Source organism: Salvelinus fontinalis, chromosome 4, assembly GCF_029448725.1.
Source record: "Salvelinus fontinalis isolate EN_2023a chromosome 4, ASM2944872v1, whole genome shotgun sequence".
Lineage (NCBI taxonomy): Eukaryota > Metazoa > Chordata > Actinopteri > Salmoniformes > Salmonidae > Salvelinus > Salvelinus fontinalis.
This window is the reverse complement of record NC_074668.1, coordinates 82,896,768-82,921,767: the sequence shown is the minus strand read 5'-3', so window position 1 is coordinate 82,921,767 and position 25,000 is coordinate 82,896,768. Positions and strand designations below refer to the sequence as shown.

Below are 25,000 nucleotides of genomic sequence, written 5' to 3'. Positions count from 1 at the left end.
CTCGCTGTCTCTCTCCCTCTCTTCTCTCTCGCTGTCTCTCTCACTCTCCTCTCTCTCTCTCTCTTTCTCTCTCACTCCCATTATGTATCTCTCCCTCTCTTCTCTCTCTCTCTCTCTCTCTCTCGTCTCTCTCTCTCTTCTCTCTCTCTGCAGGCTGGCTGTATGGGGTAATGGTGTTAGAGCTATAAAGTGAGGTTTTATTTGTGAGCTGATGGATTTGTTATAAGGATCCGTTTCAGTAATGTTGGTAATCAAAGGACAACGTCATGATGAGATGACATAGGGTGACAGTGGAGGAGGAGTTCCAGACTCCAGGGCCGGCGCCACAACCAATCAGTTGGACGGGGCATTTCATTTCGATAGGGGGGGGTTCACGTGACCTCCTATGTGCGTGCAACGTTTTCTCAGGGTTTTATATTAACTGACATGTTACTCTAAAAATCTATTTCCTATTAATGTTGCATGAACGCAACCAGTCAGGATGTTTTGATCTGATTTGTCAAACAAATCACTTAAAAAATAAAAAACGAGGTTCCCATCCCAAATGATTCCAGCATCCGAACAGTACGCCGGGTCACATGGGATGACGCTGGAGAGAGGGAAGCAGGTACGGGGAGTAAAACACTGAATAAATAACGGACATGGAACGAGACAGGAACAGCGTCAGCAAACTAATAATACAGACAAAAAACAATACAATGCAGCAGAGGGGAACAGAGCTGGGAACTGACACATACAGGGGGGGAAAAGAACAGGTGATAAGTGAGTCCAGGTGAGTCCAATATCGCTGATGCGCGTGACGAGGGAAGGCAGGTGTGCGTGATGGATGGCAGGAGTGTGTGATGCAGGGCAACCTGGCGTCCTCAAGCGCCAGGGGGAGGGAAGAGCGGGAACAGACGTGACACGCTGTGCACCCGCCAACTTTCCTTCAATTCGCAAATGGCTGAAACTATCTCACCACGAGAAATCCGAGCGAGTGAAACAGCGCCCCTCTGTCTTACTACGTATCAGCATCAGATACATGGTCTACACATACTGAGACAGGGAGGTGCTGTTTCACTGTCCAGACAGCATCAGATACATGGTCTACACATACTGAGACAGAGGGGAGCTGTTTCACTGTCCAGACAGCATCAGATACATGGTCTACACATACTGAGACAGCATCAGATACATGGTCTACACATACTGAGACAGAGAGGTGCTGTTTCACTGTCCAGACAGCATCAGATACATGGTCTACACATACTGAGACAGAGGGGAGCTGTTTCACTGTCCAGACAGCATCAGATACATGGTCTACACATACTGAGACAGCATCAGATACATGGTCTACACATACTGAGACAGAGAGGTGCTGTTTCACTGTCCAGACAGCATCAGATACATGGTCTACACATACTGAGACAGAGAGGTGCTGTTTCACTGTCCAGACAGCATCAGATACATGGTCTACACATACTGAGACAGAGAGGTGCTGTTTCACTGTCCAGACAGCCGGCCCTGGTGTGTGTGTGTGTGTGTGCGTGCGTGTCTCTCTCGCTGTGTCCTTCCTTGCCTTTTTAAACGTTGTCCATGGATACTGTTTACAGACGGATCATCAGGTCATTTATCACTGGAGAGTTTGTCATCATTGACCGGTATTTATTTCTCTGTGTGACCTCATGTTATTACCACTGGCATCACTAACGGAACATTTTCCAAGAGAACTTCCTGCCGTTGGGAGCAGACAAGCCAGTGACATCCCCTTCAATGTCCAAAGAGACATCCCCTTCGATGTCCCTTCGATGTCCAATGTCCAAAGAGACCCGTCGTCAATCTGTAATTGTCTTAATGTCCTCGTCCCAAATGAATCCCTATTCACTATTAGGGCCAGAGCCCTGTGCCTATTCGGGATGCACACTATAAGATTGGCATGGAAATGGTCTGGTCTATATACACCGAGGGTACAAAACATTAGGAACACCTGCTGTTTCTATGACACACTGCATATACACTGCTCAAAAAAATAAAGGGAACACTTAAACAACACAATGTAACTCCAAGTCAATCAAACTTCTGTGAAATCAAACTGTCCACTTAGGAAGCAACACTGATTGACAATAAATGTCACATGCTGTTGTGCAAATGGAATAGACAAAAGGTGGAAGTTATAGACAATTAGCAAGACACCCCCAATAAAGGAAGGGTTCTGCAGGTGGTGACCACAGACCACTTCTCAGTTCCTATGCTTCCTGGCTGATGTTTTGGTCACTTTTGAATGCTGGCGGTGCTTTCACTCTAGTGGTAGCATGAGACGGAGTCTACAACCCACACAAGTGGCTCAGGTAGTGCAGTTCATCCAGGATGGCACATCAATGCGAGCTGTGGCAAAAAGGTTTGCTGTGTCTGTCAGCGTAGTGTCCAGAGCATGGAGGCGCTACCAAGAGACAGGCCAGTACATCAGGAGACGTGGAGGAGGCCGTAGGAGGGCAACAACCCAGCAGCAGGACCGCTACCTCCGCCTTTGTGCAAGGAGGTGCACTGCCAGAGCCCTGCAAAATGACCTCCAGCAGGCCACAAATGTGCATGTGTCAGCATATGGTCTCACAAGGGGTCTGAGGATCTCATCTCGGTACCTAATGGCAGCCAGGCTACCTCTGGCGAGCACATGGAGGGCTGTGCGGCCCCACAAAGAAATGCCACCCCACACCATGACTGACCCACCGCCAAACCGGTCATGCTGGAGGATGTTGCAGGCAGCAGAACGTTCTCCACGGCGTCTCCAGACTCTGTCACGTCTGTCACATGTGCTCATGTGTTCAGTGTGAACCTGCTTTCATCTGTGAAGAGCACAGGGCTCCAGTGGCGAATTTCCCAATCTTGGTGTTCTCTGGCAAATGCCAAACGTCCTGCACGGTGTTGGGCTGTAAGCACAACCCCCACCTGTGGACGTCGGTCCCTCATACCACCCTCATGGAGTCTGTTTCTGACCGTTTGAGCAGACACATGCACATTTGTGGCCTGCTGGAGGTCATTTTGCAGGGCTCTGGCAGTGCACCTCCTTGCACAAAAGCGGAGGTAGCGGTCCTGCTGCTGGGTTGTTGCCCTCCTACGGCCTCCTCCACGTCTCCTGATGTACTGGCCTGTCTCCTGGTAGCGCCTCCATGCTCTGGACACTACGCTGACAGACACAACAAACCTGTTTGCCACAGCTCGCATTGATGTGCCATCCTGGATGAACTGCACTACCTGAGCCACTTGTGTGGGTTGTAGACTCCATCTCATGCTACCACTAGAGTGAAAGCACCGCCAGCATTCAAAAGTGACCAAAACATCAGCCAGGAAGCATAGGAACTGAGAAGTGGTGTGTGGTCACCACCTGCAGAACCATTCCTTTTTTGGGGTTGTCTTACTAATTGCCTATAATTTCCACCTTTTGTCTATTCCATTTGCACAACAGCATGTGAAATTTATTGTCAATCAGTGTTGCTTCCTAAGTGGACAGTTTGATTTCACAGAACTGTGATTGACTTGGAGTTACATTGTGTTGTTTAAGTGTTCCCTTTATTTTTTTGAGAAGTGTATATATACTCTCTAAAGGACGTGCTTCACGTATTTACTTCCATCTGCTATGAAGATGGAGCAGGCAGGCAGGCAGGCAGGCAGGCAGGCAGGCAGGCAGGCAGGCAGACAGGCAGGCAGGCAGGCAGGCAGGCAGCTAGCTGTGTCCTAGTGGACATCCCTGCAGGGGACAGACTGTGTCTGTCTACCAGTGATAACCAGTTATACCCAGTGATAATCATTTATAACCATAGGCAAGTACATAAAGTGCTCCATCTTTGCAGAGGATCTGTCTCTCTGGTCTAAATCACTGATACAGGTCCCTCTCCCCATTCTGATGCTATGGATAACTTGTTATTATGTCTCCAGAGAAATGTAACCTTTATTTTCATTTAACTAGCCAAGTCAGTTAAGAACTAATTCTTATTTACAATGACGGCCTACCCCCGACCAAACCCGGACGACGCTGGGCCAATTGTGCGCCGCCCTATGGGACTCCCAATCACGGCCAGTTGTGATACAGCCTGGAAACGAACCAGGGTCTGTAGTGACACCTCTAGCACTGAGATGCAGTGCCTTAGACCGCTGCGCCACTCGGGAGGATTATGAGGAGTATTTAAAAAATATATATATATATTTTAGAATAAGGCTGTAATGTAGCAAAATGTGGAAAAAGTTAAGGGGTCTGAATACTTTGTGAATATTTTATGAATACTTTATGAATACTTTGTGAATACTTTGTGAATATTTTATGAATACTTTGTGAATACTTTGTGAATATTTTATGAATACTTTGTGAATACTTTGTGAATACTTTATGAATACTTTGTGAATACTTTATGAATACTTTATGAATTCTTTATGAATACTTTGTGAATACTTTATGAATTCTTTATGAATACTTTGTGAATACTTTGTGAATACTTTATGTTTTGCTATGCTTGTTTCTTTTTCCAATAGTTTCTTCTCTGGGTCAAAATGACCCCCAGTTGGTAAAATGTAAAATATGTTGGTAGTATGAAGGGGGATAAACATCCCAGCTCCATGACAGTACAGGGTGCTTACCTCAGAGAATTAAAGAAAATTAGCTCCAAAAAATGTACGTTTGTCAAGATGTTTTCAGACGTCAACGTGCTGAGGTTCAGCCCTGGGTGTGTGTCAGGAATGTGTGAGAAAAGTCCACGTCCCAGTTCATCTGTTGTGTAGATTACAGCTGTATGTTTCAATCGAAAATCAATGGAAAAGAGAGGCACCGTATGCTGTATGTGAATATATTTATGACTGATCGAGTCAAACTGTACCGATGCTAGACGTCTCAACATACGATGTCCACAGTGGCTCTTCATTTCTCTAGCCTGGTCTCAGATCTGTTTCTGCTCGTACAGCTAACTCTTACGGTTACTGTCATGACAGCACAAACAGATCTTGGACCAGGTTTTAAACCACTCCTGCCTTGTAAACAAAAGAGCCCAAAAAAACCCATAGGGTTATGTGTGTGGGTGTTTCCTAACCTTCTGCTGTCTGTGTGTCCTAGGTTACATGGGAGATTCCATGAGCTGGCTCCTCACCTAGTACCACTGGACTACACCAACCAGCCTGACATCAGACTCCCCCTGCCTCTCATCATCAGCATGCCAGAACTAAAGGTACGTGGTGGTTGATGTTCTGGGGGTTTTGTTGTTGTTATTGGTATCGATACTCGTTTGGTTGTTAATGTCAGTTAAGTGTAAATATTTAGCTTCTTAATAAATTGAACTTAAAGTTCAAACTTAAATGATATGTTCTTCAGAGTTATCTGACTGGCTGCGAGGCTATTTTATACACACCACCTGTATGTTTTATGAGCTGGTAAATCTAATGTAGAACTAATCTCTTTAGTCCTCTGTTCAATGTTATTGTAAGACATTAAGCTGAGAAGCGTAACTTGTTCTAGCCGACCCTACAGTGAGGTGATATGGGCCAGTAGATAGTTGCTTGGTAATAGGGAGGTAATATGGGCCAGTAGATAGTTGCTTGGTAACAGGGAGGTGATACTGTATGGAGCAGTATATAGTTGCTTGGTAACAGGGAGGTGATATGGGCCAGTAGATAGTTGCTTGGTAACAGTGAGGTGATATGGGCCAGTAGATAGTTGCTTGGTAACAGGGAGGTGATACTGTATGGGCCAGTAGATAGTTGCTTGGTAACAGGGAGGTGATACTGTATGGATCAGTAGATAGTTGCTTGGTAACAGTGAGGTGATATGGGCCAGTAGATAGTTGCTAGGTAACAGTGAGGTGATATGGGCCAGTAGATAGTTGCTTGGTTACATTGAGGTGATATGGGCCAGTAGATAGTTGCTTGATAACAGTGAGATGATATGGGCCAGTAGATAGTTGCTTGGTAACAGTGAGGTGATATGGGCCAGTAGATAGTTGCTTGGTAACAGTGAGGTGATATTGGCCAGTAGATAGTTGCTTGGTAACAGGGAGGTAATATGGAGCAGTAGATAGTTGCTTGGTCACAGTGAGGTGATATGGGCCAGTAGATAGTTGCTTGGTAACAGGGAGGTAATATGGAGCAGTAGATAGTTGCTTGGTAACAGTGAGGTGATATGGGCCAGTAGATAGTTGCTTGGTAACAGTGAGGTGATATGGGCCAGTAGATAGTTGCTTGGTAACAGGGAGGTAATATGGAGCAGTAGATAGTTGCTTGGTAACAGTGAGGTGATATGGGCCAGTAGATAGTTGCTTGGTAACCAGGGAGGTAATATGGAGCAGTAGATAGTTGCTTGGTAACAGTGAGGTGATATGGAGCAGTAGATAGTTGCTTGGTAACAGGGAGGTAATATGGAGCAGTAGATAGTTGCTTGGTAACAGTGAGGTGATATGGAGCAGTAGATAGTTGCTTGGTAACAGTGAGGTGATATGGAGCAGTAGATAGTTGCTTGGTAACAGTGAGGTGATATGGAGCAGTAGATAGTTGCTTGGTAACAGGGAGGTAATATGGAGCAGTAGATAGTTGCTTGGTAACAGTGAGGTGATATGGAGCAGTAGATAGTTGCTTGGGAACAGGGAGGTAATATGGAGCAGTAGATAGTTGCTTGGTAACAGTGAGGTGATATGGAGCAGTAGATAGTTGCTTGGTAACAGGGAGGTAATATGGAGCAGTAGATAGTTGCTTGGTAACAGGGCGGTAATATGGAGCAGTAGATAGTTGCTTGGTAACAGTGAGGTGATATGGGCCAGTAGGTAGTTGCTTGGTAACAGTGAGGTGATATGGGCCAGTAGATAGTTGCTTGGTAACAGTGAGGTGATATGGGCCAGTAGGTAGTTGCTTGGTAACAGTGAGGTGATATGGGCCAGTAGATAGTTGCTTGGTAACAGGGAGGTGACACTGTATGGAGCAGTAGATAGTTGCTTGGTAACATGGAGGTGATATGGGCCAGTAGATAGTTGCTTGGTAACAGAGAGGTGATACTGTATGGGCCAGTAGATAGTTGCTTGGTAACAGGGAGGTGATACTGTATGGACAGTAGATAGTTGCTTGGTAACAGTGAGATGATATGGAACAGTAGATAGTTGCTTGGTAACAGGGAGGTGATACTGCATGGGCCAGTAGATAGTTGCTTGGTAACAGGGAGGTGATACTGTATGGACAGTAGATAGTTGCTTGGTAACATGGAGGTGATATGGGCCAGTAGATAGTTGCTTGGTAACAGGGAGGTGATACTGTATGGATCAGTAGATAGTTGCTTGGTAACAGTGAGATGATATGGAGCAGTAGATAGTTGCTTGGTAACAGTGAGGTGATATGGGCCAGTAGATAGTTGCTAGGTAACAGTGAGGTGATATGGGCCAGTAGTTAGTTGCTTGGTAACAGTGAGGTGATATGGGCCAGTAGATAGTTGCTAGGTAACAGTGAGGTGATATGGGCCAGTAGATAGTTGCTAGGTAACAGTGAGGTGATATGGGCCAGTAGATAGTTGCTTGGTAACAGTGAGGTGATATGGGCCAGTAGATAGTTGCTTGGTAACAGGGAGGTAATATGGAGCAGTAGATAGTTGCTTGGTAACAGGGAGGTGATACTGTATGGATCAGTAGATAGTTGCTTGATAACAGTGAGGTGATATGGAGCAGTAGATAGTTGCTTGGTAACAGAGAGGTGATACTGTATGGGCCAGTAGATAGTTGCTTGGTAACAGGGAGGTGATACTGTATGGACAGTAGATAGTTGCTTGGTAACAGGGAGGTGATACTGTATGGACAGTAGATAGTTGCTTGGTAACATGGAGGTGATATGGGCCAGTAGATAGTTGCTTGGTAACAGAGAGGTGATACTGTATGGGCCAGTAGATAGTTGCTTGGTAACAGGGAGGTGATACTGTATGGACAGTAGATAGTTGCTTGGTAACAGGGAGGTGATACTGTATGGACAGTAGATAGTTGCTTGGTAACATTGAGATGATATGGAGCAGTAGATAGTTGCTTGGTAACAGTGAGGTGATATGGGCCAGTAGATAGTTGCTTGGTAACAGTGAGGTGATATGGAGCAGTAGATAGTTGCTTGGTAACAGTGAGGATTCATGTGATCGTTACTACTGTGATCTGTTAAGGCTGTTCCCTGGTGAGCAGCATTCCATTCACCCTCTGCTGACTCAACCTCGATTGTGATTAGTCAGCCTCAATTTGTCTCCAACCTCTCCCTCCCTCCCTCCATCCCTCCCTCCAGCTAGCCCAGCAGTGCACAGCCCACTCACCAGAGCCCACAGACAGACAGACAGGGTCATTTAAACAGAGGAGAGAGAGAACAGGGACTCAGTCTGTGGTGATATTGTTGAGTCATCACGTCTCTTTTCTTTTTCTTGCGTCGTCCGATTGGTCGTTTGAATTCTTCTTTTAAATAAATCCTGATCTGTAATCACGTAATGCTCAGTAAACTGTAGAATGTTGTTTGAGCTTCTGTTGCAGCATACTGTTGGGAGCATAAATCAGTCTTTATATAACAAACATTGTATGGCTTTTCCAATAGAGATAACATCAGAACCTAGCGAATCACTTAGACCCAACAACACCAGTCCATTCTCTGTGGATCATTCACATGATGACTTCCCAGAATACTCTAGTGGTACCAGAACATCTCTAACATGTTCCCCCTGGAGAGGGGACGGCTGTAGAGGGAGTATCTGTAACATGTTCCCCCTGGAGAGGGAGTATCTGTAACATGATCCCCCTGGAGAGGGGACGGGTGTAGAGGGAGTATCTGTAACATGTTCCCCCTGGAGAGGGGACGGGTGTAGAGGGAGTATCTGTAACATGTTCCCCCTGGAGAGGGGACTGGTGTAGAGGGAGTATCTGTAACATGTTCCCCCTGGAGAGGGGACGGGTGTAGAGGGAGTATCTGTAACATGTTCCCCCTGGAGAGGGGACGGGTGTAGAGGGAGTATCTGTAACATGTTCCCCCTGTAGAGGGAGTATCTGTAACATGTTCCCCCTGGAGAGGGGACGGTGTAGAGGGAGTATCTGTAACATGTTCCCCCTGGAGAGGGGACGGGTGTAGAGGGAGTATCTGTAACATGTTCCCCCTGTAGAGGGAGTATCTGTAACATGTTCCCCCTAGAGAGGGAGTATCTGTAACATGTTCCCCCTGTAGAGGGAGTATCTGTAACATGTTCCCCTTGGAGAGGGAGTATCTGTAACATGTTCCCCTTGGAGAGGGAGTATCTGTAACATGTTCCCCCTGGAGAGGGAGTATCTGTAACATGTTCCCCCTGTAGAGGGGACGGATGTAGAGGGAGTATCTGTAACATGTTCCCCCTGGAGAGGGGACGGGTGTAGAGGGAGTATCTGTAACATGTTCCCCCTGGAGAGGGGACGGGTGTAGAGGGAGTATCTGTAACATGTTCCCCCTGTAGAGGGAGTATCTGTAACATGTTCCCCCTGGAGAGGGGACGGTGTAGAGGGAGTATCTGTAACGTGTTCCCCCTGGAGAGGGAGTATCTGTAACATGTTCCCCCTGGAGAGGGGACGGTGTAGAGGGAGTATCTGTAACATGTTCCCCCTGGAGAGGGGATGGTGTAGAGGGAGTATCTGTAACATGTTCCCCCTGGAGAGGGGACGGTGTAGAGGGAGTATCTGTAACATGTTCCCCCTGTAGAGGGAGTATCTGTAACATGTTCCCCCTGGAGAGGGAGTATCTGTAACATGTTCCCCCTGTAGAGGGGACGGGTGTAGAGGGAGTATCTGTAACATGTTTCCCCTGTAGAGGGAGTATCTGTAACATGTTCCCCCTGGAGAGGGAACGGTGTAGAGGGAGTATCTGTAACATGTTCCCCCTGGAGAGGGGACGGTGTAGAGGGAGTATCTGTAACATGTTCCCCCTGTAGAGGGGACGGTGTAGAGGGAGTATCTGTAACATGTTCCCCCTGGAGAGGGAGTATCTGTTACATGTTCCCCCTGGAGAGGGGACGGGTGTAGAGGAAGTATCTGTACCATGTTCCCCCTGGAGAGGGGACGGCTGTAGAGGGAGTATCTGTAACATGTTCCCCCTGGAGAGGGGACGGGTGTAGAGGGAGTATCTGTAACATGTTCCCCCTGGAGAGGGGACGGGTGTAGAGGGAGTATCTGTAACATGTTCCCCCTGGAGAAGGAGTATCTGTAACATGTTCCCCCTGGAGAGGGGACGGGTGTAGAGGGAGTATCTGTAACATGTTCCCCCTGGAGAGGGAGTATCTGTAACATGTTCCCCCTGTAGAGGGGACGGCTGTAGAGGGAGTATCTGTAACATGTTCCCCCTGGAGAGGGGACGGTGTAGAGGGAGTATCTGTAACATGTTCCCCCTGGAGAGGGAGTATCTGTAACATGTTCCCCCTGGAGAGGGGACGGTGTAGAGGGAGTATCTGTAACATGTTCCCCCTGGAGAGGGGACGGTGTAGAGGGAGTATCTGTAACATGTTCCCCCTGTAGAGGGAGTATCTGTATAATGTTCCCCCTGGAGAGGGGACGGTGTAGAGGGAGTATCTGTAACATGTTCCCCCTGTAGAGGGAGTATCTGTATAATGTTCCCCCTGGAGAGGGGACGGTGTAGAGGGAGTATCTGTAACATGTTCCCCCTGGAGAGGGAGTATCTGTAACATGTTCCCCCTGGAGTGGGGACGGTGTAGAGGGAGTATCTGTAACATGTTCCCCCTGGAGAGGGAGTATCTGTAACATGTTCCCCCTGGAGAGGGGACGGTGTAGAGGGAGTATCTGTAACATGTTCCCCCTGGAGAGGGGACGGTGTAGAGGGAGTATCTGTAACATGTTCCCCCTGGAGAGGGAGTATCTGTAACATGTTCCCCCTGGAGAGGGGACGGTGTAGAGGGAGTATCTGTAACATGTTCCCCCTGTAGAGGGAGTATCTGTAACATGTTCCCCCTGGAGACGGGACGGTGTAGAGGGAGTATCTGTAACATGTTCCCCCTGGAGAGGGGACGGGTGTAGAGGGAGTATCTGTAACATGTTCCCCCTGTAGAGGGAGTATCTGTAACATGTTCCCCCTGGAGAGGGGACGGTGTAGAGGGAGTATCTGTAACGTGTTCCCCCTGGAGAGGGAGTATCTGTAACATGTTCCCCCTGGAGAGGGGACGGTGTAGAGGGAGTATCTGTAACATGTTCCCCCTGTAGAGGGAGTATCTGTAACATGTTCCCCCTGGAGAGGGAGTATCTGTAACATGTTCCCCCTGTAGAGGGGACGGGTGTAGAGGGAGTATCTGTAACATGTTTCCCCTGTAGAGGGAGTATCTGTAACATGTTCCCCCTGGAGAGGGGACGGTGTAGAGGGAGTATCTGTAACATGTTCCCCCTGGAGAGGGGACGGTGTAGAGGGAGTATCTGTAACATGTTCCCCCTGTAGAGGGGACGGTGTAGAGGGAGTATCTGTAACATGTTCCCCCTGGAGAGGGAGTATCTGTTACATGTTCCCCCTGGAGAGGGGACGGGTGTAGAGGGAGTATCTGTACCATGTTCCCCCTGGAGAGGGGACGGCTGTAGAGGGAGTATCTGTAACATGTTCCCCCTGGAGAGGGGACGGGTGTAGAGGGAGTATCTGTAACATGTTCCCCCTGGAGAAGGAGTATCTGTAACATGTTCCCCCTGGAGAGGGGACGGGTGTAGAGGGAGTATCTGTAACATGTTCCCCCTGTAGAGGGAGTATCTGTATAATGTTCCCCCTGGAGAGGGGACGGTGTAGAGGGAGTATCTGTAACATGTTCTCCCTGTAGAGGGAGTATCTGTATAATGTTCCCCCTGGAGAGGGGACGGTGTAGAGGGAGTATCTGTAACATGTTCCCCCTGTAGAGGGAGTATCTGTATAATGTTCCCCCTGGAGAGGGGACGGTGTAGAGGGAGTATCTGTAACATGTTCCCCCTGGAGAGGGAGTATCTGTAACATGTTCCCCCTGGAGAGGGGACGGTGTAGAGGGAGTATCTGTAACATGTTCCCCCTGGAGAGGGAGTATCTGTAACATGTTCCCCCTGGAGAGGGGACGGTGTAGAGGGAGTATCTGTAACAGGTTCCCCCTGGAGAGGGGACGGTGTAGAGGGAGTATCTGTAACATGTTCCCCCTGGAGAGGGAGTATCTGTAACATGTTCCCCCTGGAGAGGGGACGGTGTAGAGGGAGTATCTGTAACATGTTCCCCCTGGAGAGGGGACGGTGTAGAGGGAGTATCTGTAACATGTTCCCCCTGGAGAGGGGACGGTGTAGAGGGAGTATCTGTAACATGTTCCCCCTGGAGAGGGAGTATCTGTTACATGTTCCCCCTGGAGAGGGAGTATCGGTAACATGTTCCCCCTGGAGAGGGGACGGTGTAGAGGGAGTATCTGTAACATGTTCCCCCTGGAGAGGGGACGGTGTAGAGGGAGTATCTGTAACATGTTCCCCCTGGAGAGGGGACGGTGTAGAGGGAGTATCTGTAACATGTTCCCCCTGGAGAGGGGACGGTGTAGAGGGAGTATCTGTAACATGTTCCCCCTGGAGAGGGAGTATCTGTTACATGTTCCCCCTGGAGAGGGGACGGGTGTAGAGGGAGTATCTGTACCATGTTCCCCCTGGAGAGGGGACGGCTGTAGAGGGAGTATCTGTAACATGTTCCCCCTGGAGAGGGGACGGGTGTAGAGGGAGTATCTGTAACATGTTCCCCCTGGAGAAGGAGTATCTGTAACATGTTCCCCCTGGAGAGGGGACGGGTGTAGAGGGAGTATCTGTAACATGTTCCCCCTGGAGAGGGAGTATCTGTAACATGTTCCCCCTGTAGAGGGGACGGCTGTAGAGGGAGTATCTGTAACATGTTCCCCCTGGAGAGGGGACGGTGTAGAGGGAGTATCTGTAACATGTTCCCCCTGGAGAGGGAGTATCTGTAACATGTTCCCCCTGGAGAGGGGACGGTGTAGAGGGAGTATCTGTAACATGTTCCCCCTGTAGAGGGAGTATCTGTATAATGTTCCCCCTGGAGAGGGGACGGTGTAGAGGGAGTATCTGTAACATGTTCCCCCTGTAGAGGGAGTATCTGTAACATGTTCCCACTGGAGAGGGGACGGTGTAGAGGGAGTATCTGTAACATGTTCCCCCTGGAGAGGGAGTATCTGTAACATGTTCCCCCTGGAGAGGGGACGGTGTAGAGGGAGTATCTGTAACATGTTCCCCCTGGAGAGGGGACGGTGTAGAGGGAGTATCTGTAACATGTTCCCCCTGTAGAGGGAGTATCTGTATAATGTTCCCCCTGGAGAGGGGACGGTGTAGAGGGAGTATCTGTAACATGTTCCCCCTGTAGAGGGAGTATCTGTATAATGTTCCCCCTGGAGAGGGGACGGTGTAGAGGGAGTATCTGTAACATGTTCCCCCTGGAGAGGGAGTATCTGTAACATGTTCCCCCTGGAGTGGGGACGGTGTAGAGGGAGTATCTGTAACATGTTCCCCCTGGAGAGGGAGTATCTGTAACATGTTCCCCCTGGAGAGGGGACGGTGTAGAGGGAGTAGCTGTAACATGTTCCCCCTGGAGAGGGGACGGTGTAGAGGGAGTATCTGTAACATGTTCCCCCTGGAGAGGGAGTATCTGTAACATGTTCCCCCTGGAGAGGGGACGGTGTAGAGGGAGTATCTGTAACATGTTCCCCCTGTAGAGGGAGTATCTGTAACATGTTCCCCCTGGAGACGGGACGGTGTAGAGGGAGTATCTGTAACATGTTCCCCCTGGAGAGGGGACGGGTGTAGAGGGAGTATCTGTAACATGTTCCCCCTGTAGAGGGAGTATCTGTAACATGTTCCCCCTGGAGAGGGGACGGTGTAGAGGGAGTATCTGTAACGTGTTCCCCCTGGAGAGGGAGTATCTGTAACATGTTCCCCCTGGAGAGGGGACGGTGTAGAGGGAGTATCTGTAACATGTTCCCCCTGTAGAGGGAGTATCTGTAACATGTTCCCCCTGGAGAGGGAGTATCTGTAACATGTTCCCCCTGTAGAGGGGACGGGTGTAGAGGGAGTATCTGTAACATGTTCCCCCTGGAGAGGGGACGGGTGTAGAGGGAGTATCTGTAACATGTTCCCCCTGGAGAGGGGACGGGTGTAGAGGGAGTATCTGTAACATGTTTCCCCTGTAGAGGGAGTATCTGTAACATGTTCCCCCTGGAGAGGGGACGGTGTAGAGGGAGTATCTGTAACATGTTCCCCCTGGAGAGGGGACGGTGTAGAGGGAGTATCTGTAACATGTTCCCCCTGGAGAGGGGACGGGTGTAGAGGGAGTATCTGTAACATGTTTCCCCTGTAGAGGGAGTATCTGTAACATGTTCCCCCTGGAGAGGGGACGGTGTAGAGGGAGTATCTGTAACATGTTCCCCCTGGAGAGGGGACGGTGTAGAGGGAGTATCTGTAACATGTTCCCCCTGTAGAGGGGACGGTGTAGAGGGAGTATCTGTAACATGTTCCCCCTGGAGAGGGAGTATCTGTTACATGTTCCCCCTGGAGAGGGGACGGGTGTAGAGGGAGTATCTGTACCATGTTCCCCCTGGAGAGGGGACGGCTGTAGAGGGAGTATCTGTAACATGTTCCCCCTGGAGAGGGGACGGGTGTAGAGGGAGTATCTGTAACATGTTCCCCCTGGAGAAGGAGTATCTGTAACATGTTCCCCCTGGAGAGGGGACGGGTGTAGAGGGAGTATCTGTAACATGTTCCCCCTGTAGAGGGAGTATCTGTATAATGTTCCCCCTGGAGAGGGGACGGTGTAGAGGGAGTATCTGTAACATGTTCTCCCTGTAGAGGGAGTATCTGTATAATGTTCCCCCTGGAGAGGGGACGGTGTAGAGGGAGTATCTGTAACATGTTCCCCCTGTAGAGGGAGTATCTGTATAATGTTCCCCCTGGAGAGGGGACGGTGTAGAGGGAGTATCTGTAACATGTTCCCCCTGGAGAGGGAGTATCTGTAACATGTTCCCCCTGGAGAGGGGACGGTGTAGAGGGAGTATCTGTAACATGTTCCCCCTGGAGAGGGAGTATCTGTAACATGTTCCCCCTGGAGAGGGGACGGTGTAGAGGGAGTATCTGTAACAGGTTCCCCCTGGAGAGGGGACGGTGTAGAGGGAGTATCTGTAACATGTTCCCCCTGGAGAGGGAGTATCTGTAACATGTTCCCCCTGGAGAGGGGACGGTGTAGAGGGAGTATCTGTAACATGTTCCCCCTGGAGAGGGGACGGTGTAGAGGGAGTATCTGTAACATGTTCCCCCTGGAGAGGGGACGGTGTAGAGGGAGTATCTGTAACATGTTCCCCCTGGAGAGGGAGTATCTGTTACATGTTCCTCCTGGAGAGGGAGTATCGGTAACATGTTCCCCCTGGAGAGGGGACGGTGTAGAGGGAGTATCTGTAACATGTTCCCCCTGGAGAGGGGACGGTGTAGAGGGAGTATCTGTAACATGTTCCCCCTGGAGAGGGGACGGTGTAGAGGGAGTATCTGTAACATGTTCCCCCTGGAGAGGGGACGGTGTAGAGGGAGTATCTGTAACATGTTCCCCCTGGAGAGGGAGTATCTGTTACATGTTCCCCCTGGAGAGGGGACGGGTGTAGAGGGAGTATCTGTACCATGTTCCCCCTGGAGAGGGGACGGCTGTAGAGGGAGTATCTGTAACATGTTCCCCCTGGAGAGGGGACGGGTGTAGAGGGAGTATCTGTAACATGTTCCCCCTGGAGAAGGAGTATCTGTAACATGTTCCCCCTGGAGAGGGGACGGGTGTAGAGGGATTATCTGTAACATGTTCCCCCTGGAGAGGGAGTATCTGTAACATGTTCCCCCTGTAGAGGGGACGGCTGTAGAGGGAGTATCTGTAACATGTTCCCCCTGGAGAGGGGACGGTGTAGAGGGAGTATCTGTAACATGTTCCCCCTGGAGAGGGAGTATCTGTAACATGTTCCCCCTGGAGAGGGGACGGTGTAGAGGGAGTATCTGTAACATGTTCCCCCTGTAGAGGGAGTATCTGTATAATGTTCCCCCTGGAGAGGGGACGGTGTAGAGGGAGTATCTGTAACATGTTCCCCCTGTAGAGGGAGTATCTGTATAATGTTCCCCCTGGAGAGGGGACGGTGTAGAGGGAGTATCTGTAACATGTTCCCCCTGGAGAGGGAGTATCTGTAACATGTTCCCCCTGGAGAGGGGACGGTGTAGAGGGAGTATCTGTAACATGTTCCCCCTGGAGAGGGAGTATCTGTAACATGTTCCCCCTGGAGAGGGGACGGTGTAGAGGGAGTATCTGTAACATGTTCCCCCTGGAGAGGGGACGGTGTAGAGGGAGTATCTGTAACATGTTCCCCCTGGAGAGGGAGTATCTGTAACATGTTCCCCCTGGAGAGGGGACGGTGTAGAGGGAGTATCTGTAACATGTTCCCCCTGGAGAGGGAGTATCGGTAACATGTTCCCCCTGGAGAGGGGACGGTGTAGAGGGAGTATCTGTAACATGTTCCCCCTGGAGAGGGGACGGGTGTAGAGGGAGTATCTGTAACATGTTCCCCCTGGAGAAGGAGTATCTGTAACATGTTCCCCCTGGAGAGGGGACGGGTGTAGAGGGAGTATCTGTAACGTGTTCCCCCTGGAGAGGGAGTATCTGTAACATGTTCCCCCTGGAGAGGGGACGGTGTAGAGGGAGTATCTGTAACATGTTCCCCCTGGAGAGGGAGTATCTGTAACATGTTCCCCCTGGAGAGGGGACGGTGTAGAGGGAGTATCTGTAACATGTTCCCCCTGGAGAGGGGACGATGTAGAGGGAGTATCTGTAACATGTTCCCCCTGGAGAGGGGACGGTGTAGAGGGAGTATCTGTAACATGTTCCCCCTGGAGAGGGAGTATCTGTTACATGTTCCCCCTGGAGAGGGGACGGGTGTAGAGGGAGTATCTGTACCATGTTCCCCCTGGAGAGGGGACGGCTGTAGAGGGAGTATCTGTAACATGTTCCCCCTGGAGAGGGGACGGGTGTAGAGGGAGTATCTGTAACATGTTCCCCCTGGAGAAGGAGTATCTGTAACATGTTCCCCCTGGAGAGGGGACGGGTGTAGAGGGAGTATCTGTAACATGTTCCCCCTGGAGAGGGAGTATCTGTAACATGTTCCCCCTGGAGAAGGAGTATCTGTAACATGTTCCCCCTGGAGAGGGGACGGCTGTAGAGGGAGTATCTGTAACATGTTCCCCCTGGAGAGGGGACGGTGTAGAGGGAGTATCTGTAACATGTTCCCCCTGGAGAGGGAGTATCTGTTACATGTTCCCCCTGGAGAGGGGACGGGTGTAGAGGGAGTATCTGTACCATGTTCCCCCTGGAGAGGGGACGGCTGTAGAGGGAGTATCTGTAACATGTTCCCCCTGGAGAGGGGACGGGTGTAGAGGGAGTATCTGTAACATGTTCCCCCTGGAGAAGGAGTATCTGTAACATGTTCCCCCTGGAGAGGGGACGGGTGTAGAGGGAGTATCTGTAACATGTTCCCCCTGGAGAGGGAGTATCTGTAACATGTTCCCCCTGGAGAGGGGACGGGTGTAGAGGGAGTATCTGTAACATGTTCCCCCTGGAGAGGGGACGGGTGTAGAGGGAGTATCTGTAACATGTTCCCCCTGGAGAGGGAGTATCTGTAACATGTTCCCCCTGTAGAGGGGACGGTGTAGAGGGAGTATCTGTAACATGTTCCCCCTGGAGAGGGAGTATCTGTAACATGTTCCCCCTGGAGAGGGGACGGGTGTAGAGGGAGTATCTGTAACATGTTCCCCCTGGAGAGGGAGTATCTGTAACATGTTCCCCCTGGAGAGGGAGTATCTGTAACATGTTCCCCCTGTAGAGGGAGTATCTGTAACATGTTCCCCCTGGAGAGGGAGTATCTGTAACATGTTCCCCCTGGAGAGGGGACGGTGTAGAGGGAGTATCTGTAACATGTTCCCCCTGGAGAGGGGACGGGTGTAGAGGGAGTATCTGTAACATGTTCCCCCTGGAGAGGGGACGGGTGTAGAGGGAGTATCTGTAACATGTTCCCCCTGGAGAGGGGATGGTGTAGAGGGAGTATCTGTAACATGTTCCCCCTGTAGAGGGAGTATCTGTAACATGTTCCCCCTGGAGAGGGGACGGGTGTAGAGGGAGTATCTGTAACATGTTCCCCCTGGAGAGGGGACGGGTGTAGAGGGAGTATCTGTAACATGTTCCCCCTGGAGAGGGAGTATCTGTAACATGTTCCCCCTGGAGAGGGGACGGCTGTAGAGGGAGTATCTGTAACATGTTCCCCCTGGAGAGGGGACGGGTGTAGAGGGAGTATCTGTAACATGTTCCTGCTAGAGACATGAATTATATCCCAAATGGCACCCTATTGCCTATATATAGTGCACTACTTTAGACCAGAGCCAAATGGCACCCTATTTCCTATATAGTGCACTACTTTAGTTCCAGAGCCAAATGGCACCCTAATCCCTATAATAGTGCACTACTTTTGACCAGAGCTCTTTGGGGGGTAGTACACTATGTAGGGAACAGGGTACTATTTGGGAGTGGGACACAGTCGTGGTACCAGTAACCAGTGGTGGGAAAGTACCCAATTGTCATACTGGAGTAAAAGTAAAGATACTTTAATAGAAAATGACTCAAGTTAAAGTGAAAGTGAAAGTAACCCGGTAAAATACTATTTGAGTAAAAGTATAAAAGTATTTAAATATACTTAAGTATCAAAAGTAAAAGTTCAAATCTTTTTCAAATTCCTTAAATAAAGCAAACCAGACGGCACCATTTTTTTTATATTTTTTACATTTACAAATAGCCCGGGTCATGCTCAAACACTCAGACATCATTTACAAATAGCCCGGGTCATTCTCCAACACTCAGACATCATTTACAAATAGCCCGGGTCATTCTCCAACACTCAGACATCATTTACAAATAGCCCGGGTCATGCTCCAACACTCAGACATCATTTACAAATAGCCCGGGTCATTCTCCAACACTCAGACATCATTTACAAACGAAGCATGTGTTTAGTGAGTCCTCCAGATCAGAGACAGTAACGTGTCCTGCTGACCATTCAATGTAACGAGTATTTTGAGTGTCAGGGAAAATGTATGGAGTAAAAAGTACATAATTTTCTGTAGGAATGTAGTGAAGTAAAAGTAAAAGTAGTCAAAAATATAAAAAGTAAAGTACAGATACTACCAAAAAACTACTTAAGTAGTACTTTAAAGTATTTTTACTTAAGTACTTTACACCACTGGCAGTAACAGGGATGTAAAGCTCCCAGCGACTGGGGCCCATTCAGCGGTGAATTATGGTCCTCTAACAACAGGCAGAGCCAAAATGTATAACAGGCAGAGCCAAAATGGTCGCCCAAAGGTCACCAGGTTGCGAATCAACGCCTCACCTGCAAAGATGTATGCATTAATTAGCCTAGCTTAGCCTAGCTTAGCCTCCAGGATGCTGTGGGATGATTTATAACAGGACCCAGAGACACTGCTGTGCACTGTACCCTGCTCTGGCAATGAATGGTACATAGAGTATTGTGTGTGTGTGTGTGTGTGTGTGTGTGTGTGTGTGTGTGTGTGTGTGTGTGTGTGTGTGTGTGTGTGTGTGTGTGTGTGTGTGTGTGTGTGTGTGTAAAGCCTCCAACAGGGATATATGTTTTCTTTTTAAGCACCTAGAAATCAAAAAGAACAAATCAAATCAAATGTATTTATATAGTCCTTCTTACATCTGGTGATCTGGTGTGTCAGGCTAGTGTATAATGTGATGGAGGTGGTCTGGTGTGTCAGGCTAGTGTATAATGTCATGGAGGTGATCTGGTGTGTCAGGCTAGTGTATAATGTCATGGATGTGGTCCTGTGTGTCAGGCTAGTGTATAATGTGATGGAGGTGGTCTGGTGTGTCAGGCTAGTGTATAATGTGATGGAGGTGGTCTGGTGTGTCAGGCTAGTGTATAATGTGATGGAGGTGGTCTGGTGTGTCAGGCTAGTGTATAATGTGATGGAGGTGGTCTGGTGTGTCAGGCTAGTGTATAATGTGATGGAGGTGGTCTGGTGTGTCAGGCTAGTGTATAATGTGATGGAGGTGGTCTGGTGTGTCAGGCTAGTGTATAATGACATGGAGGTGGTCTGGTGTGTCAGGCTAGTGTATAATGTGATGGAGGTGGTCTGGTGTGTCAGGCTAGTGTATAATGACATGGAGGTGGTCTGGTGTGTCAGGCTAGTGTATAATGTGATGGAGGTGGTCTGGTGTGTCAGGCTAGTGTATAATGACATGGAGGTGGTCTGGTGTGTTAGGCTAGTGTATAATGACATGGAGGTGGTCTGGTGTGTCAGGCTAGTGTATAATGTGATGGAGGTGGTCTGGTGTGTCAGGCTAGTGTATAATGTGATGGAGGTGGTCTGGTGTGTCAGGCTAGTGTATAATGACATGGAGGTGGTCTGGTGTGTTAGGCTAGTGTATAATGACATGGAGGTGGTCTGGTGTGTCAGGCTAGTGTATAATGTGATGGAGGTGGTCTGGTGTGTCAGGCTAGTGTATAATGACATGGAGGTGGACTGGTGTGTCAGGCTATATTTTTTACATTTACAAATAGCCCGGGTCATGCTCCAACACTCAGACATCATTTACAAATAGCCCGGGTCATGCTCCAACACTCAGACATCATTTACAAACGAAGCATGTGTTTAGTGAGTCCTCCAGATCAGAGACAGTAACGTGTCCTGCTGACCATTCAATGTAACGAGTATTTTGAGTGTCAGGGAAAATGTATGGAGTAAAAAGTACATAATTTTCTGTAGGAATGTAGTGAAGTAAAAGTAAAAGTAGTCAAAAATATAAAAAGTAAAGTACAGATACTACCAAAAAACTACTTAAGTAGTACTTTAAAGTATTTTTACTTAAGTACTTTACACCACTGGCAGTAACAGGGATGTAAAGCTCCCAGCGACTGGGGCCCATTCAGCGGTGAATTATGGTCCTCTAACAACAGGCAGAGCCAAAATGTATAACAGGCAGAGCCAAAATGGTCGCCCAAAGGTCACCAGGTTGCGAATCAACGCCTCACCTGCAAAGATGTATGCATTAATTAGCCTAGCTTAGCCTAGCTTAGCCTCCAGGATGCTGTGGGATGATTTATAACAGGACCCAGAGACACTGCTGTGCACTGTACCCTGCTCTGGCAATGAATGGTACATAGAGTATTGTGTGTGTGTGTGTGTGTGTGTGTGTGTGTGTGTGTGTGTGTGTGTGTGTGTGTGTGTGTGTGTGTGTGTGTGTGTGTGTGTGTGTGTGTGTGTGTGTGTAAAGCCTCCAACAGGGATATATGTTTTCTTTTTAAGCACCTAGAAATCAAAAAGAACAAATCAAATCAAATGTATTTATATAGTCCTTCTTACATCAGCTGATATCTCAAAGTGCTGTACAGAAACCCAGCCTAAAACCCCAAACAGCAAGCAATGCAGGTGTAGAAGCACGGTGGCTAGGAAAAACTCCCTAGAAAGGCCCAAAACCTAGGAAGAAACCTAGAGGAACCAGGCTATGAGGGGTGGCCAGACCTCTTCTGTGTGCCTAAATATACAATTGTGTGTTGTCTTTGTGACCAGTATAATGTTTCATCAGTGATCATTTTTGTTTGCATGATTTTGAGTTGGGTTATTTAATAACATATGTTATTCAAATGTAAATACATGTCTCTACGCCAAGTCAAACTTAGTTGGAACTGAGTTAGCTACAAAGTAAGAGGTCAAGGTCGTGATTGGCCCCCCGGCGCCCATATCGGTGGCCATCTTAGGTCGTACCGGTATGTCGCCAATTTCTCAGCCTCGTGAGTATCACAGAAACACAACACTTTGAACTAACAGCAGACTGATGTTCTTAACATTTGGCGATGGGCGAAATTTATCAGAATCTCAACATAAACACAAATGTCTATTTTGAAACATCAATTTTGACTATAAATCTGTGAGCAATTAAAAATATATGCTTATTTTGGGGGATTTGTCATTTACCAATTTGGGTTGTAAAATGACGCCAGTTGGTGCTTTTGGGGTTAAAAAGGCTTTTAAGATGATTGAAGGCAATTCCACAGTAACAGAATGATGCTGAGACTCAAATGTAATTCAACAGTAACAGAATGATGCTGAGACTCAAATGTAATTCCACGGTAACAGAATGATGCTGAGACTCAAATGTAATTCCACAGTAACAGAATGATGCTGAGACTCAAATGTAATTCCACGGTAACAGAATGATGCTGAGACTCAATGTAATTCCATGGTAACAGAATGATGCTGAGACTCAAATGTAATTCCACGGTAACAGAATGATGCTGAGACTCAATGTAATTCCATGGTAACAGAATGATGCTGAGACTCAACTGTATGTCAAACACAAAAACAATGATTGCAAAGTTAAACAAACCGTACAACTTTATGCACAACGACGACTTTTAACAACTTCCACAGGAGATTTGACCAAACAATAACTTTACTTGAACGGTGCAGATGCAAAGTTAGGTAACAGAACGACGGTTTGTGCTGTTGGTGCCGTCATTCTGTTACCAAACCTGGGCATCCGCAGTGTGTGATGTCTGGGGCTGTTGTGTCACCTACTGACCTCGTGAAGATCTGCTATAGTGGGACGCAGATCAATCAATCAAATGTATTTATAAAGACCTTCTTTTTACATCAGCTGATATCTCAAAGTGCTGTACAGAAATCCAGCCTAAAACCCCAAACAGCAAGCAATGCAGGTGTAGAAGCACGGTGGCTAGGAAAAAATCCCTAGAAAGGCCAAAACCTAGGAAGAAACCTAGAGATGAACCAGGCAATGAGGGGTGGCCAGTCCTCTTCTGGCTGTGCCGGGTGGAGATTATAACAGAACATGGCCAAGATGTTCAAATGTTCATAAATGACCAGCAGGGTCAAATAATAATAATCACAGTAGTTGTCGAGGGTGCAACAGGTCAGCATCTCAGGAGTAAATGTCAGTTGGCCTTTCATAGCCGATCATTCAGACTATCTCTACCGATCCTGCTGTCTCTAGAAAGTTGAAAACAGCAGGTCTGTGACAGGTAGCATGTTCGGTGAACAGGTCAGAGTTCCATAGCCGCAGGCAGAACAGTTGAAACTGGAGCAGCAGCACAGTCAGGTGGACTGGGGCCAGCAAGGAGTAATCAGGCCAGGTAGTCCTGAGGCATGGCCCTAGGGCTAGAGAGGGAGAGGGAGAGGGAGAGGGAGAAAAAAAATACTTAAATTCACACAGGACACCGGATATAACAGACTGACCCTAGCCCCCCGACACATAAACTACTGCAGCATAAATACTGGAGGCTGCGATAGGAGAGGTCGAGAGACACTGTGGCCCCATCCGACAATACCCCCGAACAGGGCCAAACAGGCAGGATATAACTCCACCCACTTTGCCAAAGCACAGCCCCCACACCACTAGAGGGATATCTTCAACCATCAACTTACCATCCTGAGACAAGGCCGAGCATAGCCCACAAAGATCTCTGCCACGGCACAACCCAAGGGGGGGGGGCGCCAACCAGGACAGGAAGATCACATCAGTGACTCAACCCACTCAAGTGACGCATCACTCCTCGGGACAGCATGGGAGAGCACCAGTAAGTCAGTGACTCAGCCCCTGTAATAGGGTTAGAGGCAGAGAATCTCAGTGGAGAGAGGGGAACCGGCCAGGCAGAGACAGCAAGAGCGGTTCGTTGCTCCAGCCTTTCCGTTCACCTTCACACTCCTGGGCCAGACTACACTCAATCATTGGACCTACTGAAGAGATGAGTCTTCAGTAAAGACTTAAAGGTTGAGACCGAGTCTGCGTCTCTCACATGGGTAGGCAGACCATCCCATAAAAATTGAGCTCTATAGGAGAAAACCCTGCCTCCAGCTGTTTGCTTAGAAATTCTAGGGTCAGTAAGGAGGCCTGCGTCTTGTGACCGTAGCGTACGTGTAGGTATGTACGGCAGGACCAAATCGGAAAGATAGGTAGGAGCAAGTCCATGTAATGCTTTGTAGGTTAGCAGTAAAACCTTGAAATCAGCCCTTGCCTTAACAGGAAGCCAGTGTAGGGAAGCTAGCACTGGAGTAATATGATCAAATTTCTTGGTTCTAGTCAAGATTCTAGCAGCCGTGTTTAGCACTAACTGAATTTTATTTAGTGCTTTATCCGGGTAGCCGGAAAGTAGAGCATTGCAGTAGTCTAACCTAGAAGTAACAAAAGCATGGATACATTTTTCTGCATCATTTTTGGACAGAAAGTGTCTGATTTTTGCAATGTTACGTAGATGGAAAAAAGCTGTCCTTGAAACAGTCTTGATATGTTCATCAGAAGAGCGATCAGGGTCCAGAGTAACGCCGAGGTTCTTCACAGTTTTATTTGAGATGACTGTACAACCATCAAGATTAATTGTCAGATTCAACAGAAGACCTCTTTGTTTCTTGGGACCTAGAACAAGCATCTCTGTTTTGTCCGAGTTTAAAAGTAGAACATTTGCAGCCATCCACTTCCTTATGTCTGAAACATAGGCTTCTAGCGAGGGCAATTTTGGGGCTTCACCATGTTTCATTGAAATGTACAGCTGTGTGTCATCCGCATAGCAGGGAAAGTTAACATTATGTTTCTGAATGGCATCACCAAGAGGTAAAATATATAGTGAAAACAATAGTGGTCCTAAAACGGAGCCTTGAGGAACACAGAAATTTACAGTTGATTTGTCAGATGACAAACCATCCACAGAGACAAACTGATATATTTCCGACAGATAAGATCTAAACCAGGCCAGAACTTGTCCGTGTAGACCAATTTGGGTTTCCAATCTCTCCAAAAGAATGTGGTGATCGATGGTGTCAAAGGCAGCACTAAGGTCTAGGAGCACGAGGACAGATGCAGAGTCTCGGTCTGACGCCATTAAAAGGTCATTTACCACCTTCACAAGTGCAGTCTCAGTGCTATGATGGGGCCTAAA

General features: G+C 48.3%; 1 protein-coding gene across 1 annotated transcript in view; it reads left to right on the top strand.

Moving 5' to 3' along the window:
* Window positions 1–25,000, top strand: part of LOC129854519 (calcium and integrin-binding family member 2-like) — a 62,101-nt gene that overhangs the window by 21,857 nt on the left and 15,244 nt on the right. The window contains exon 3 of the mRNA XM_055921639.1: window positions 5,078–5,189. Coding sequence (XP_055777614.1) covers window positions 5,078–5,189 — 112 coding nt within the window. The remainder of the gene's footprint in view (window positions 1–5,077; window positions 5,190–25,000) is intronic.